Source organism: Lepus europaeus, chromosome 2 (genome assembly GCF_033115175.1).
Source record: "Lepus europaeus isolate LE1 chromosome 2, mLepTim1.pri, whole genome shotgun sequence".
Classification (NCBI taxonomy): Eukaryota; Metazoa; Chordata; class Mammalia; order Lagomorpha; family Leporidae; genus Lepus; species Lepus europaeus.
Window position 1 is genome coordinate 2,930,309 of NC_084828.1, and position 13,730 is coordinate 2,944,038.

Sequence of the window (13,730 nt, forward strand, 5' to 3'; positions counted from 1 at the left end):
GGACACAACCTTGACCTCCTGCGACCAGGCACGAGACTGTGTGGCAGGTGGGGCACTGCCCACTACAGGCTGTGCAGGGCTCTCAGAGCCTCTCCCTCCACCACTGTGCCCAGAAACCCTGCTGTGTGGAGCCCAGGCAGCCTAGCACGGCTGTGGAGCCCCACTGCGGCCACTGAACACCCACCCGGCCTCCCCGGGGGGCTGCAGGGCCACTCTGCCCCAGTGTCCCTCAGCTGGACGCCCCAGCCCCCCAGGCTCCCCCACACGCCCTGTGCCTGGGCTGGGAGGGTGGTCCTGCCCTGTGCAGCCGGCAGAGGGGGAGGGGCACTGTGCTGGGGACAGCCAGGGAAGAGGACCCCCGGCCCCAGCCCTCCTGCAGTCCGCAGCAGGGCCGTGGCCCCCTGTGGACGGGCCCCCCGGGGAGCGGCCACAGCCGGGGGTGCAGGTGCATGGTCAGTGGACTGTGAAGCAGGGCTGTGCAGGCAGCAGGGACTGGCGTGACCCAAAGGCCAGGGCCCAAGGGAAGCAAAGGCCGTCACGCGTCTCAGACGTGATGGGCGGCAGCCCTCGGGCCCTGCTTCCACGGCCAAGGCGAGAGGCCAGGCCAAGGAGACTCCAGGTGCCCTGGTCCACTTTGTTCTCCACCCAAAATCCACAGCGCAAGTCCGGCGTCGCCCCCTGGGGAGCACTGAGCCCCACCCCCCAGCAGGCCTAAGTCCCACCCGTGGCCTGGGCAGGCTCCGGGCCCAGCACGGGCGCAGACTGGCGCCCTCTGGTGTCGGCTGCCGCACAAGCAGGCTGGAAAGAACGTCCTCTCCACCATGAACTCCAAGATCGGACAAAAAAGCCTGAGTCCTGCGAAGTCCACCCCTCAACACCGCCTGCTAAACACGCCCACCACCCTCCCACGGCGACGGCACGGTGGAGACCAGGCTTCCAGCAGCCGCCTGCCGGCACAGTTGCAAAACACATCAGCAAAGTGGGAGTGTGTTTACTGCTGCAGCAGCCTGGAGACCACCCTCCCAGGGCTTGGCCCACGTGGGGGCGCCGGTTCAAGTCCCGGCTGCTCCACCTCCGATCCAGCTCTCTGCTATGGCCTGGGAAAGCAGCGGAGGATGGCCCAAGCCCTTGGGCCCCTACACCTGCTCCTGGCTCCTGGCATTGGATCAGCCCAGCTCCAGCCATTGTGGCCATCTGGGGAGTGAACCAGCAGATGGAAGAGCTCTCTCTCTCTCTCTCTGTCTCTCCCTCTCTGTAACTCTGCCTTTCAAATAAACTTCAAGCTGGCGCCACGGCTCACTAGGCTAATCCTCCACCTGCAGCGCAGGCACACCGGGTCCTAGTCCCGGTCGGGGCGCCGGATTCTGTCCCGGTTGCTCCTCTTCCAGGCCAGCTCTCTGCTGTGGCCCAGGAAGGCAGTGGAGGATGGCCCAAGTGCTTGGGCCCTGCACCCCATGGGAGACCAGGAGAAGCACCTGGCTCTGGAGGCTGTGGGGAAGTGAACCAGCGGATGGAAGCAGCCCCACCCCCGCCAATTAACTAAACAAACCTTTAAAAAAAAAAGCCCACGGCCTGCAGAGATGCCACCAACACTTGGGTCAGGTCGACGTTTGCAGCAAACTGAATTCTAACAAGAAAAAAAAAAAAAGAGCTTTCAGTCTTCAGAACGTTTCGATGTGGGGTATTGCAGATAAGGGGTCTGTTCCAGCAGGGACTCAGAACGGGACCTGGAGTCGGCTGCTCGGAGCGCCCTCAGCCGAGTAGGGCCGAGCAGGGCAGAGCCGGCATCTCGAAGCTGGAACGCCGTGCGGTGACAGCAGCTGCTGTGTCCACGGCCACTGAAGGCCGAGCTCTGGACGCCGGCAGCGCGGGGATGGCTGCTCCCACCACACGGAGACCCCGAGCGAGGGACCCCGGAGCACGGTCCCACCACACGGAAACCCCGAGCGAGGGACCCCGGAGCACGGTCCCACCACACGGAAACCCCGAGCGAGGGACCCCGGAGCACGGTCCCACCACACGGAAACCCCGAGCGAGGGACCCCGGAGCACGGTCCCACCACACGGAAACCCCGAGCGAGGGACCCCGGAGCACGGTCCCACCACACGGAAACCCCGAGCGAGGGACCCCGGAGCACGGTCCCACCACACGGAAACCCCGAGCGAGGGACCCCGGAGCACGGTCCCACCACACGGAAACCCCGAGCGAGGGACCCCGGAGCACGGTCCCACCACACGGAAACCCCGAGCGAGGGACCCCGGAGCACGGTCCCACCACACGGAAACCCCGAGCGAGGGACCCCGGAGCACGGTCCCACCACACGGGAACCCCGAGCGAGGGACCCCGGAGCACGGTCCCACCACACGGAAACCCCGAGCGAGGGACCCCGGAGCACGGTCCCGTGCCGCAAAGTGGGTTTCAGATCTGGTGGCTCCATCCTCAGAGGGGACCCAGCGGTGCGGGAACCCAAAACGAGGTGCCCACCTGGCAGGGAGTGAGCCCAGGGCCAGGGGCCTCCGGGGGCCCCACAGCCAACCTCCCTGCGCGAATGGCACAGGCTGAGGTGCCGCAAGGCCGGCGGTGGGAAGGGCGCGAGGGCGTCAGATCTGGGTTTCCCACAGGCCCCAGCAGAAAGACAACCTGTCAGCTGGCAGAGGGCACCGAGGAATCCCGGGGAGACACGGGCCAGCGCTGGGTCATCGCACGCTCAGCAGGGGGAATAAAGGCAGCTGGACGCGCCCACCGCGGCCTGGAAGCCGACGGCTCCAGTCCCAGCCTGCATGCGTGCACCTGCCGTGGTGTCTCCGGTATCAGCTGCGCCCCTGCCCCAAGCCAGACGGACGGCCAGATGTGCACGTGTGGACGGATGGACAGGCGGTGTATGGACTGACGGATGGACAGATGGTGGACACAGAGGTGGGTGGATGGATGGACAGACGTGTGACTGGATGGGTGGGTGGGTCAGTGGATTGATGGATGGAGAGATGGATGGGTGGGTGGATAGGTGGACGGATAGAACAGTGGGTAAGTGGATGAATGGGTGGGTGGGCAGGCGGGGGGAGGGAGAGCCCTGGGACTCACGCCCCCCCGGTGCTAACGGCCAGATTATAACCCCCGGGTGACAGCGCCCCTCCCGCCACTTCTCCCAGGGCCTCCAGCCCCGCTGAGCTCCCACTGCCCTGCAGCTGCGGACACGGCCCGCGCAGACGGGCCCACCTGCGCCCGCTCTCCCCGCACGGCGCGGCGACCGGGCCCTAACCTAACCTAGGCGGGGTGCCCTGTAGCGGGGGGGGGGGGGGGGGGGGGTCTGCGAGGCCGGGGGACCGGGGACCTGGGACCGGGAGGCCGGGGGCTCGGCCGAGGGACGGGGGCTGGGGGCTCGGCCGGGGGACCGGAGGTCGGGGGCTCGGCCAGGGAGGGGACCGGGGGACCGGGGGGGCCGAGGGGTCGGGGGTCGGGGGGCTCGGCCGGGGGGCCGGGGGGGTCGGGGGCTCAGCCGGGAGACCGGGGGTCGGCCGGGGGGGGGAACCGGGGAGCCGGGGGGTCGGGGGTTCGGCCGGGGGGTTGGGGGCCGGGGGCTGGGGGCTCGGCTGGGGAGGGGGAGCCGGGGGGTCGGGGGCTCGGCCGGGGAGGGGGGGCCGGGGGCTTGGCCGGGGGTACCGGGGGTCGGGGGCTCGGCCGGGGAGGGGGGGCCGGGGGTCGGGGGCTCGGCCGGGGGTACCGGGGGTCGGGGGCTCGGCCGGGGAGGGGACCGGGGGTCGGGGGCTCGGCCGGGGGGTTGGGGGCCGGGGGCTGGGGGCTCGGCTGGGGAGGGGGGGCCGGGGGGCCGGGGGCTCGGCCGGGGAGGGGACCGGGGGTCGGGGGCTCGGCCGGGGGCCGGGGGCACGGCCGGGGAGGGGGGCCGCCCACAGCCCGCCCCTGGAGCCCTCCGCGAGCGCCAGGCCCCGGGCCGGCCAGCCCCGCGCACAGCTGCGTGGACACGCAGAGGGCTGGCACGCGGGAGGCTGAGCCCGCCGAGACGCCCCGGCCGCCCAGCTCGCTTCCGGCCGCCGCGTGGCGCGCAGGCCGCGGGCCCTGCGAGCGGAGCGCGGGCCCGGCGGGCGCCGGCAGGGGGCGCGCGGGCTCCCGCGGCGGACGGGGCGGAGTCGTGCGCCTGCGCGCGCCCCACGTCCCGCCCACGCGCGGGCAGCGCCTCGCCCGATTGGGCGGCGCCGCGGCGTCGGGGGCGGGGAGAGCGTCGTCGCGTGCGGGTGACGTCTCCCGCGGGCGTCGGCAGAGTCGGCGGCGTCGGCGGCTGTGGCGGCGGTGGCGGGTGGGAAATGGCGGAGTACCTGGCCTCCATCTTCGGCACCGAGAAAGACAAGTGAGTGCGGGCGGCCCGCCGGGGCTCCGGCCGGGGCGGCGGGCGGGCGCGGGGCGGCGGGGCGCGGCGCGCGGGAGGCAGCGGCCCTCCCGGCCCTGGCGCGCCCGCGGGAGCCGCCGCCGCCGCCGCCTCGTGGGCCGCGCGCGATGAATGGGGCGGCCGGGCCGGGCCGGAGCCCGCGGCGGGCGGGGGGCGGCGCCGGCGGTTGGGGTCCCCAGCCGCGCGCCCGGCGGTGCGGGCCTCTGACGTGGGCGAGTGGCGGGGCCGCCGGCCGGGAGGGACGGAAGCCGCGCCGCGGGCGAGGGGGTGTCGGCCGTAGAGACGTGCGTACCTGGCTGTGTGTCTGCCCGGCCCCGGTTGGCGTAGCTGGGGGTCCCGGGCCTCCCGCGGAGCCGGGCCGGGCCTGGCGGGTGTCCCGTGGGCGCGGGGTCCCCCCGGAAGTCTGGCCGGAGCGGGTCTGCGGGGCGGGGCTGGGGGCGGGACCCCCGGCGGCCTCGCTGCCCCTCCGCGGGTCTAGCCGTGCGGGGCTTTGGCCGCCAGGAGCCGAGAGCGAGGCCCCTCTGGCTGCGCCCGAGTCGGGGTTCAGAGTGCTGGCGGGGGTAGTGCAGGCGTGGGGAGCCTTTGTCCCGCCCAGGGCCGTTTGGGAATTTGTAGCGAAACGCACGGAGCGCACAAAATCGCCGACTGGGAAATGGGAGTGCTCGGGCCCCGGTTCGAGTCCCGGCCGCTCCACGTGGGCCCCAGCACCCTGCTGTGCCTGGGAAAGCAGCGGAAGACGCGCAGGTGCCTGGGCTGGCGCCCGCGGGAGGGACCCGGCCCGGCCCGGCTGTTGGCCGCCACCTGGGAGGGACCGGCAAGGTGGAAGGCCCCTCTCCCGCTCGCTCTGTGATAGCTGAACACCTCTCTGAAGGAGCAAGTTCGCTGCCCTGGGCTATCTGAGCTTCGAGGGCCACAGCAGAGCTGCCCGAGGCAGGGGCGCTGGGGGAGGCCCGGCCGCGTCGCCCCTGGGAGCTCGACTTCCCCTTTTCCTGTTTTTGTTGCCTTGAAAGATTTTGTTTCCGTGGCGGCTGCGCGACAGAAAGGGAGGCCTTCTCTTCGCGGGTTCACGCCCAGGTGGCCAGAGCCGGGGCCCGGGGCCGGGGCCGGGATTTTCCACTCCGGCTTGGTGGCCTGGAGCGCCCTGGCCTGCCCCGTCTCCCTGCCGTTTCTGTCGCGGCTCCGGGTTGACGGTGCGCCGTGAGGCCTGGGTGCTGCCCTCCCGCAGCCTGGCTGGGCACAGGCCCCGGCGCCCGTCCACGCGGCCTGCAGGTGATTGCTGGACGGGCAGGCGCGGTCGCCAGGGTCAGGGAGGGCTTGGTGGTGGCGTGGGTTCCTGCGGCCGCCCGCGTCCCCTGTGGCCTGGTGGCGGGGTTCAGGAAGTCGAGAGAATGTACTGCTTCAGGCCTCTTTGGGAATTTCCTGTCGATCTGATGGCGGAAGTTTCCGGAGAACCTGGAGCTGGTTTCCTTAGAGCAGTGGGGCACCCGTGTGCGGGCAGCGGTGCACAGACCGCCCGAGGAGGGGTGGGCAGTCGGTGGGAGCCGTGCCCTTGGGAAACGGGGGCGTGAACCTGCTGTGGACCGAGGCGGCCTGTGAGGTGGCAGGGGCAGTGGACCTTGAACCTGGAGGGAGCCTGGTGAGGAGGAGCCAGGACGTGGCCAGGGTCTGGGGGAGCTCCGTCCTCAGCCAGGCGCTCTGCCGGTGCAGCCTGGGGCCGACAGGAGCGTGGGAGCAGGTGCGACCCCCGGGTCCACGTGCCCTGTGCGTCCTCAGCAGAGTGACCGGCTCTCCTCCCTTACAGAGTCAACTGCTCGTTTTACTTCAAGATCGGAGCGTGTCGCCATGGAGACAGGTGCTCTCGGCTGCACAACAAGCCCACCTTCAGCCAGGTTTGTCTTCTCGTCTTGTTCTTACTCTGTCCGTGGGATGCTCAGCCTTGCTTTCCACAGCAGTCCCTGGCCGCTGTGTGTGAAGAGCACGTCCTGTTCTCTGTCCCGCTCACTCGTGTCCACGAATGTCTTGTTTCCCCGAGGCTGAGACACGAGAGCTACCCCGGGGGGGGGGGGGGGTCTGAGCACCGCTCCAGTTCCTCTCCGTTTTTCCAGAGGTGCTTTGTCCGTGGGCCCTGTCTGCTGGACACGGCGCGGGCTGTGGCCAGGCCAGCATGGGCTGCGGCTCTTCTCCAGGCCCTGGTGGGTGCCGGCGGGGCTCTGCCTTTGCTCTCCATTCAGTGGCCCGCGGGGCGCTTAGAGAGGGATGCCAGCGTGACTGTGTGTCCCCAGGCCCAGCCCTCCCCAGCACCCCGAGAGGAAGGAGCAGCGGGTTGCAGCCTGTCGGGAAAGCATTGAGAAATGAGACGGCGTGGACGGTGCACGCACAGCAGCGCTGTCACCGAGCTGGGCCCGTGAGCTTGGGCTTTGGTCTGCTTTGAGTTTGGTTCAGTCCAGCGCTGTGATTTTTGAGAGCTGCCTCTTTGGCCCACTGGAGAGGCGGCCAGGGTGTCCACCCCCCAGAGGCTCCTGACGGCCTGCAGGAGGGACTGGGAGCGCAGTCTGCCCGAGCGTTGGGGTCTGAGACTTGAGCGTCTTCCCTTGAGTCTCCGTGGGCCGAGGGCTGCCGGCTGCCGCGGAGCTGCCTGGGCCACTGCTCCCATCCCGGAGGAAGGCCGGGGTCGGCCAGCGAAGCCGTGGGAACCCCACCCCCACCCCCCCAGTGCTGTGTTTCTGGGAGAGGTGCTGGCGCCTCCTCCCCTCCGTCCTTCCTGGTCACCAGGTAGTGAGTGGACAGGATCTGTTTTTTAAGAATTCTGAATGTGTCTTTTTGTGAATTTCAGAACACTGGAGAACTTGGTTAGCCTGTGTTTATTACAGTTGTTTTTAAGAAATGCTTTGATTGCCCCGGGTCTCTCCAGCTAAACCATTGCTATAAATTGTACCATAATCAAACACTTTTAATGTCCACCCAGTTGTTTGATTTGGGGTATTAGGAGTATTGGGCTGCGAGAGAGATCTCGATTCTTCAGGCTAGCCAGGGGCACTGGCTTGTCTCGAGCCCTGGGTGAGCTGACGGGTAGAGGAGAGGTGACGAGCCCCGTGGGTCGAGCGAGCTGCCGGCCTGGCAGCTACGGCCTGGCGAGCTCGGTGGCGTCGGCTCACCTGAGCATCTGATCTGGCCAGTTGGGATCAGGAGAGTACTCTGCCTCCTTAAGTGCCCCTGCGGAGTACCTGAGCCCCGGCGTGGATTTACAGTGACCGACCGGGCTCAGTCTAGCTCAGCGTGGGCGCTGGCCCTCTCCAAGAGTCAGCTCCGGGACAGCTCCGGGGCCTATGGCCGGCAGAGTGCAGCCCTGACTGCGGGTGCAGGTGGCTCAGTGTGTGCCGGCCCAGGCGGCTTTCCCAGCCATGGACCTTCCTCTGGGGAGCCTCGCGCAGCCGCGCCCCGGAGGTGCCGCTGGAAGCTGGACGGCTGGCTTTGTGAAGCCGCTCCGGAGCTTGTGTGGTGTTGACTGAATGTTTTTCTAAGTTGTGGCGTTCCTGAGTCACTCGTAAGTCTAGCATAACTCTGGGGGGTTTCTTTGTAAGCTTACAGTGGTATGGACAATAAGATCTCGTGTGATATATTAGCTACTAACTTAAACATGGTTTGTTTTTTCAGACAACTTGGTTTTGAGAAGAACGGTACAGTGTAAGGTTCAAGTCTGCCTGATCCAGTGTAAAGCACGAGGGCTAAAAGGATTTTTTCCTTAAAAGGCGATCGGAAAGGAGCAGATGTGCTAAGCTATTGTATTATGTAAACAGAGACCCCACCAAGAACGCGTAATGAGCCGGTGCCCACGGCAGCGCAGAGGCCTGTTTCCTGAGACCAGAGAGCTGGGTGTGCTGCACACGGCTGAGTTATGCGTTGAGAAAAGTGACTGTGTGTGGGCACTGTGACTGTGAGTTTTAGCCTAAAGTAGAAGCAAACGTTAGCGTGCGTTACTTCTCAGAGTAGCGTGGCCTGCTCAAACGACAGTGGAAATTTCTTGTTGGTCGCTGGCTGACTTGGCCCGAGTCACTGCTCGAACTCTGTTTTCATAATATGATGGCTTCTGTGTCTTCTGCTGAAGACGAGGGTCTGACTTGGGGGAAAAAAAACCAACAGCAGACGTTTAGCCATTTGCGAACAAACTGTCTCTGCAATTGTCTAATATATGCACAGCAGCCAGTAGAATTCCCCTTTTTATTTTTTTTTCCCCGCAGACCATCTTGATTCAAAACATCTATCGTAATCCCCAAAACAGTGCACAGACGGCTGACGGCTCACACTGTAAGTCCCACAGTTGGAGGAGTTTTAAAGCGATGGTGTTAAAGAGCCCACTCTTAGCTGAGGCGCGCAGTGCCGGCTCCTGAGCTGCTGGCATAGAGCTGCCGCAGGCGGGACCAGGCGCCGGGCCCGGCGCACGGCAGGACCTGGCCGCGTGGCCGCCAGGAGGCCCCGCTCTCGGGCAGTCACCGGCCGGGCCTCTTCCCTTGCTGCCACTGGTCACGCAAGATGGGTTTTGACATTGTTAGCCGGTCATGGTCTTTCCAGTGACTGAACCCCTGGCCTTTCTTAAGTTCCTTCTGGAAAATTAAAAATCTTAAGAGTGTTAAGGCATCGATCAGGTAAGTTGCCCGATAAGTGTGGGCTTCATTTCACCATTATAATTTCTCCTTAGGAAGTGGAGACTTCATGACGTGTCATTATTGTGTTCTCCTAACGCAGGAATCTCTTCGCCCACCGCTACACACACTGGGCTCAGTTTATGAGGTTCTGTGTCGTACCTGAACACGGGCCCCTCGCAGCCGCGTGCCTGCTGCCTGGAGTGGCTTTGGGGGCGGAGCCCTCCTGCGTGTGGACAGACACGGTACTCGCATGTCATGAGGTCTCCCCAGTGCAGCGTCAGGCAGGCAGCAGCTAGGAGAACTCCGCGCAGGAGCAAATAACTCGCTCTCTTTGCAGCACGCATCTCGGCCGAAGCCGTCGCCAGAGGCAGCCGGTGAAGTGTTTACATTCAATTTTCCGTAATATAAAGTTGTTGCGTTTTGTATTTCAGACCATTGCCCTCTTGAACATTTACCGTAACCCTCAAAACTCTTCCCAGTCTGCTGACGGTTTGCGCTGTAAGTTCATACAAGTTCCTTCCCTGGTCCCCTGGGCTTCCGTGTCAGCTCAGTCCACTCCGGTCTGCCGTGGTAGTGTGCAGGACCGTGTGTCGCTAGCGGTGGCCAGGAGCTCTCGTCCCACTGACCCTCTGGAACCTCTGTCGGGGAGTTGACGACCTGCCCACCCCCTGGAAGAGGAAGACAGTGACTGGAAAGGGTGCCCATGAACCGCCGGGGCTGCTCTCCCTCCTGGGACGTCACCCCGGGGGCGCGGCCCTGGCCTCCCAGCCCAGAGCACGGCGCGTGCGCGCTGCTCTCAGCGCAGGAGTGACTTCCTCCCTGGCCGCCTCTCCTCAGACCCGGTGCTGAGGCTGCATGGTGGTCCTGAGAACGCGGGCCCGGCGTGGGCCTGGCCGGGGAGAGGCGCCGGCGGCCCCTCCGCCGCTCGGGTCAGGTCATCTGGACTTGCGCAGCACCCGTCCCCACCCCTGCCCTGTCGGGAAGTTGAAGTTGAGGGTGTGAGCGTTTCCCGAGAACGGGCCGCACGCCGGTGTCTGGATTCAGAGTTCACAGACCGGAGCTGAGTTTTCTCGGCTCACGCGTGGCTCGCTGGGCTGTAGTCATTCCTGGAGGAAGCGAGGACCCGCTGGGCTCCTGCCGCAGCGAGACAGCCAAACCAAGGCAGACACTTCGCCAGTTCATTAAAGCAGTGGGCACCGATGCAGGACCCCTGGGCGGCCACACCGAGGCTGACTGCACCCTTGCACTGGAACCCCTGTTTCCAGGGTGACCTGCCCGGGGGACAGTCGCCCACCGGAGCTGCCCGAAGCGGGGAGGCCTGGATGCCCCCGGCCAGGGCACAGCTCCTCCGTCGGGGAGGGGCAGGGAGGGTCCCCATGCTTCTGAGAAGCCCAGGGCCTGCAGTGCTGAGACCGACCTGGTGCAGGCTTGCCTTCCGGAAGCTGCCGGAGCGAGCCCTGGAGTCAAATTCCTGGCGTGTGGTCTTGCTAAGGTGGAGGGAAGTGTTGCTGTGTTTGCTCACTGAATGATTTCTGCTAACAGCTGCCCTGGGACAGAGTGATTGAAAAGTAGTGGCTGAGTGCCGGGAGGGGGGAGAGTCGCCCTCTGCCCGTCTCCCGGGCTGTCCGCGCGCCCGCTGCTGTCGGCTTCTGGGTCTTCCTCTGCAGCTCGCCGCGCTCTTGTTTGGCGTCGGCTACGGAGTCAGAGTTGAGCTGTTACTTACACACTCAGATTCTGGGGTTCACATTGTACAATCAAATGAAATTCTGATTCTGCGTTTTAGGAAGAAAATCAGTTATCTAAATAAAATTACTGGCTCTTCACATAACCTTTCATATACAGAAACATAAGCTTCGTATGTGTGGATTAAACTTAAATAATAATCCCAGTTTAAAGCTACTATTGCGAAAAAAAAAAGGTATTTCCAAGCAGCAGTATCACAGCCGTGCCCAGCGTTCAGGTGACTTGTCGTGTGGCCTCGCTGCAGCACGAGGCCCTGGCGGACGCCGAGGTCCTATGTAAGCAGGACAGACGCCAGCCACTTGAAATCGCCACCACGAAGGCCGCTCGGCGCTGTAGCTTGGAGCGTAGTTCCGTTTTTTTCTTTTCGTGTCCCTTCTGCGGTGGCAAAGGAGAAAGTGTTAGGGGTGCAGTGTCGAGCCTGCCCGTGGCGGCTTCTCTGGCTCGCCCCCGACTTCCCCGGGGCTGTTGATCAGGGCAGCTGCCGGAGCCTGCCTGTCGTGGCCTCGGCCCGGCACTCGAGGTGTCCGGGCCGTAAAGCAGACTGGTTCCCCGGAAGTTGAGAGACAGCGAAAGCATAGCCATGAGCAGGCGAGCCAAACCTCCTTGTCAGACCGGCAGGTGAGGAGTGAGTTGGTGTCTTCCATATGAAAGGGTTTTGAGGGCCTCACCCCACCAGGAGCCGTGGGGGCCGCAGCCTGCTCCCGCCCGCTGGGACGTCAGGCTGGGCTAGGCCAAGAGCCTGCTGGGGTCTGGACGGTGGAATGAGGTAGGGAGCGTGGTGCCGGGCTAGGTGGGCGTGTGCGCCCGTGAAGGGAAGCCCAGTGCAGGAGTGGGTTCTGAGCCCTTCACTGGGCGCCCAGGCCGCTGGGTTGCACCTGCCACTCACCCTGCTGAGTCTCTGGTCCTTGGGCTTTAAACACGTCAGAATTTTCTGGCGCTCTGTGGCTGGCAGTGCGTGAGAGAATGGCGGGAGCGCACGCCCTTGGTCACCCAGCCGCCCTCGGCTTCTGTCTTATGATAAAGGGAAGGCACCCAGCGCGCTCACCTGACATCCATTCTAAATCTGAAGGGATTTAGATAATCTAAATAATCCAGGAGAAGGATCTGAACAGTTTAAAATGTTCTTGATTTTGAGAGTCGACTTCTCGCTTTATGAAAACGTGGCCCTTCTTGGTGCTGGTTAAGACTCGTGGTTTTGCTGCGTGGCGAGCCAGGACAGCCTGTCAGGGACACGTGGCGGCTGTCGCGCCAGCCGTGGTGCAGCCTGCGGTCACAGACGGCCTGTGTGTCACTAGAGCTGAGTGGTAGCGCGAGGCCCGCCCGGCCCAGCACTAACCAGCAAGCTCTCTCGTTGCAGGCGCCGTGAGTGACGTGGAGATGCAGGAGCACTATGATGAGTTCTTTGAGGTGAGGCGGTTCCTGGGTGGCCCCGAGTCTGGCGGCCCGCGTAGCCGTGCGCCGCGTGGGTGACGTGGCCATGCTGTCCCGCAGGAAGTGTTCACGGAGATGGAGGAGAAGTACGGGGAGGTGGAAGAGATGAACGTGTGCGACAACCTGGGCGACCACCTGGTGGGGAACGTGTATGTCAAGGTAGGCGCCCGCCCCCACCCGTCATCAGGCCGGGAGAGCAGGGGAGGGGCTGGCTCTGAAGGAAGAGGTGGCTGGAGTGTGAGCGAGTCTGGCGAGCGCGCGAGTCTGGCGAGCGCGCGTGGGCGGCGGTGTGAGCTGGGCCGGGCGCCTGTCCCCGCAGTTCCGCCGTGAGGAGGACGCGGAGAAGGCCGTGATCGACCTGAACAACCGCTGGTTCAACGGGCAGCCGATCCACGCCGAGCTCTCCCCCGTGACCGACTTCCGGGAAGCCTGCTGCCGCCAGTACGAGATGGGGTGAGTGTCCACCGGGCCTGGGGCCACCACCGCCCAGAGCGCGCGGTGCACGCTGGGTAACAGTCTGCCCCCCTCCCCCCCCCCCCAGGGAGTGCACGCGGGGCGGCTTCTGCAACTTCATGCACCTGAAGCCCATCTCCAGGGAGCTGCGGCGGGAGCTGTATGGGCGCCGGCGCAAGAAGTGAGTGCGGGGCCCGGGCGGGGCGGAGGGACAGCACCGCGGGGCGGGCGCCCTGTGGAGAGAAGGGCTGGTGGTGGCTGGTCCGTGGACTCCCCGGGCCGCCTGAGTTGGTGCAGGACGCAGCTCACAGAGCTGACCTGGTGGGGCCTCGGGCCGCGTTCTGACGCCGTGTTTCCCGTTGCAGGCATAGGTCGAGGTCCCGGTCCCGGGAGCGGCGCTCTCGGTCTAGAGACCGTGGTCGTGGCGGCGGCGGCGGTGGCGGAGGCGGCGGGGGCCGGGAACGCGACAGGCGGCGGTCGAGAGACCGGGAGAGGTCGGGGCGGTTCTGAGCCGCCGTTGTTGCCAGTGTCTAGCCTTGTAGTTGATTGACCAAACCAGTTCATAATGGGAATTTTTTTTAAAAAACAACAAAAAAAAAACACAAAGATGGGTTTCTGAATAAAATTTGTAGTGATACGGTATTCTCAAGGTAGCTTGTTTGTTGTGGAAAGTTTATTTCTGGTTCCAGCGCAAGTCCTCCAACCTTGGGTACAAAACGAGACACGTGGGGGGTGGGGGGCTCACCTGCAGCTCCTGTGCCCCTGCCCGTGGCGAGGGCTGCGCCCGGGAGAGGCGTGCGGCTCGGGGCGGCACCGTGGTGCAGACCTGCCCTCCACCGCCGGCCACCCCAGGCTGCGGCCTGTGTGCAGGCTCCCCGGTGCGTTAGCGGGGAGCCAGGACTCAAACCAGCGGCTTACCCGCTGCTCCACCAACGCCAACATGGTGGCTTGTGTGGAGACCCAGGCCTGGTGCCCCGGCAGCTGGTGGCTCCAAGGTAGGTGAACCAGGGCACGTGCGCACAGTAGTTAGAAGCCATTGCACGGATCGCCGGACGCTG

General features: G+C 65.3%; 1 protein-coding gene across 3 annotated transcripts; it reads left to right on the top strand.

Annotated features, from left to right (window-relative positions):
- Positions 1–4,260: 4,260 nt before the first annotated feature.
- U2AF1 (U2 small nuclear RNA auxiliary factor 1) lies at positions 4,261–13,314 on the top strand. Of its 3 annotated transcripts, none has more exons than XM_062204652.1 (8): positions 4,261–4,363; positions 6,204–6,291; positions 8,641–8,707; positions 12,146–12,195; positions 12,280–12,378; positions 12,539–12,672; positions 12,761–12,853; positions 13,038–13,314. In XM_062204652.1, the coding sequence occupies exons 1-8, from the start codon at positions 4,320–4,322 to the stop codon at positions 13,180–13,182; spliced, it is 720 nt and encodes a 239-aa protein (XP_062060636.1). In that variant the 5' UTR covers positions 4,261–4,319; the 3' UTR covers positions 13,183–13,314. The 3 variants fall into 3 exon arrangements, with proteins under 3 accessions (XP_062060636.1, XP_062060630.1, XP_062060642.1); XM_062204646.1 differs by lacking the exon at positions 8,641–8,707 and adding an exon at positions 9,477–9,543; XM_062204658.1 differs by lacking the exons at positions 4,261–4,363; positions 6,204–6,291 and adding an exon at positions 9,477–9,543 and having other exon boundaries at positions 8,635–8,707.
- The last annotated feature ends 416 nt before the right edge of the window (positions 13,315–13,730 follow it).

Bases quoted from the DNA above. Each gene is read 5' to 3' on its own strand.
- U2AF1 (XM_062204652.1), top strand. From the start codon at position 4,320: ATGGCGGAGTACCTGGCCTCCATCTTCGGCACCGAGAAAGACAA. The intron at 8,708-12,145 runs GTAAGTCCCACA...CTCTCGTTGCAG, and splicing joins GACGGCTGACGGCTCACACT to GCGCCGTGAGTGACGTGGAG. The intron at 12,196-12,279 runs GTGAGGCGGTTC...GCTGTCCCGCAG, and splicing joins ACTATGATGAGTTCTTTGAG to GAAGTGTTCACGGAGATGGA.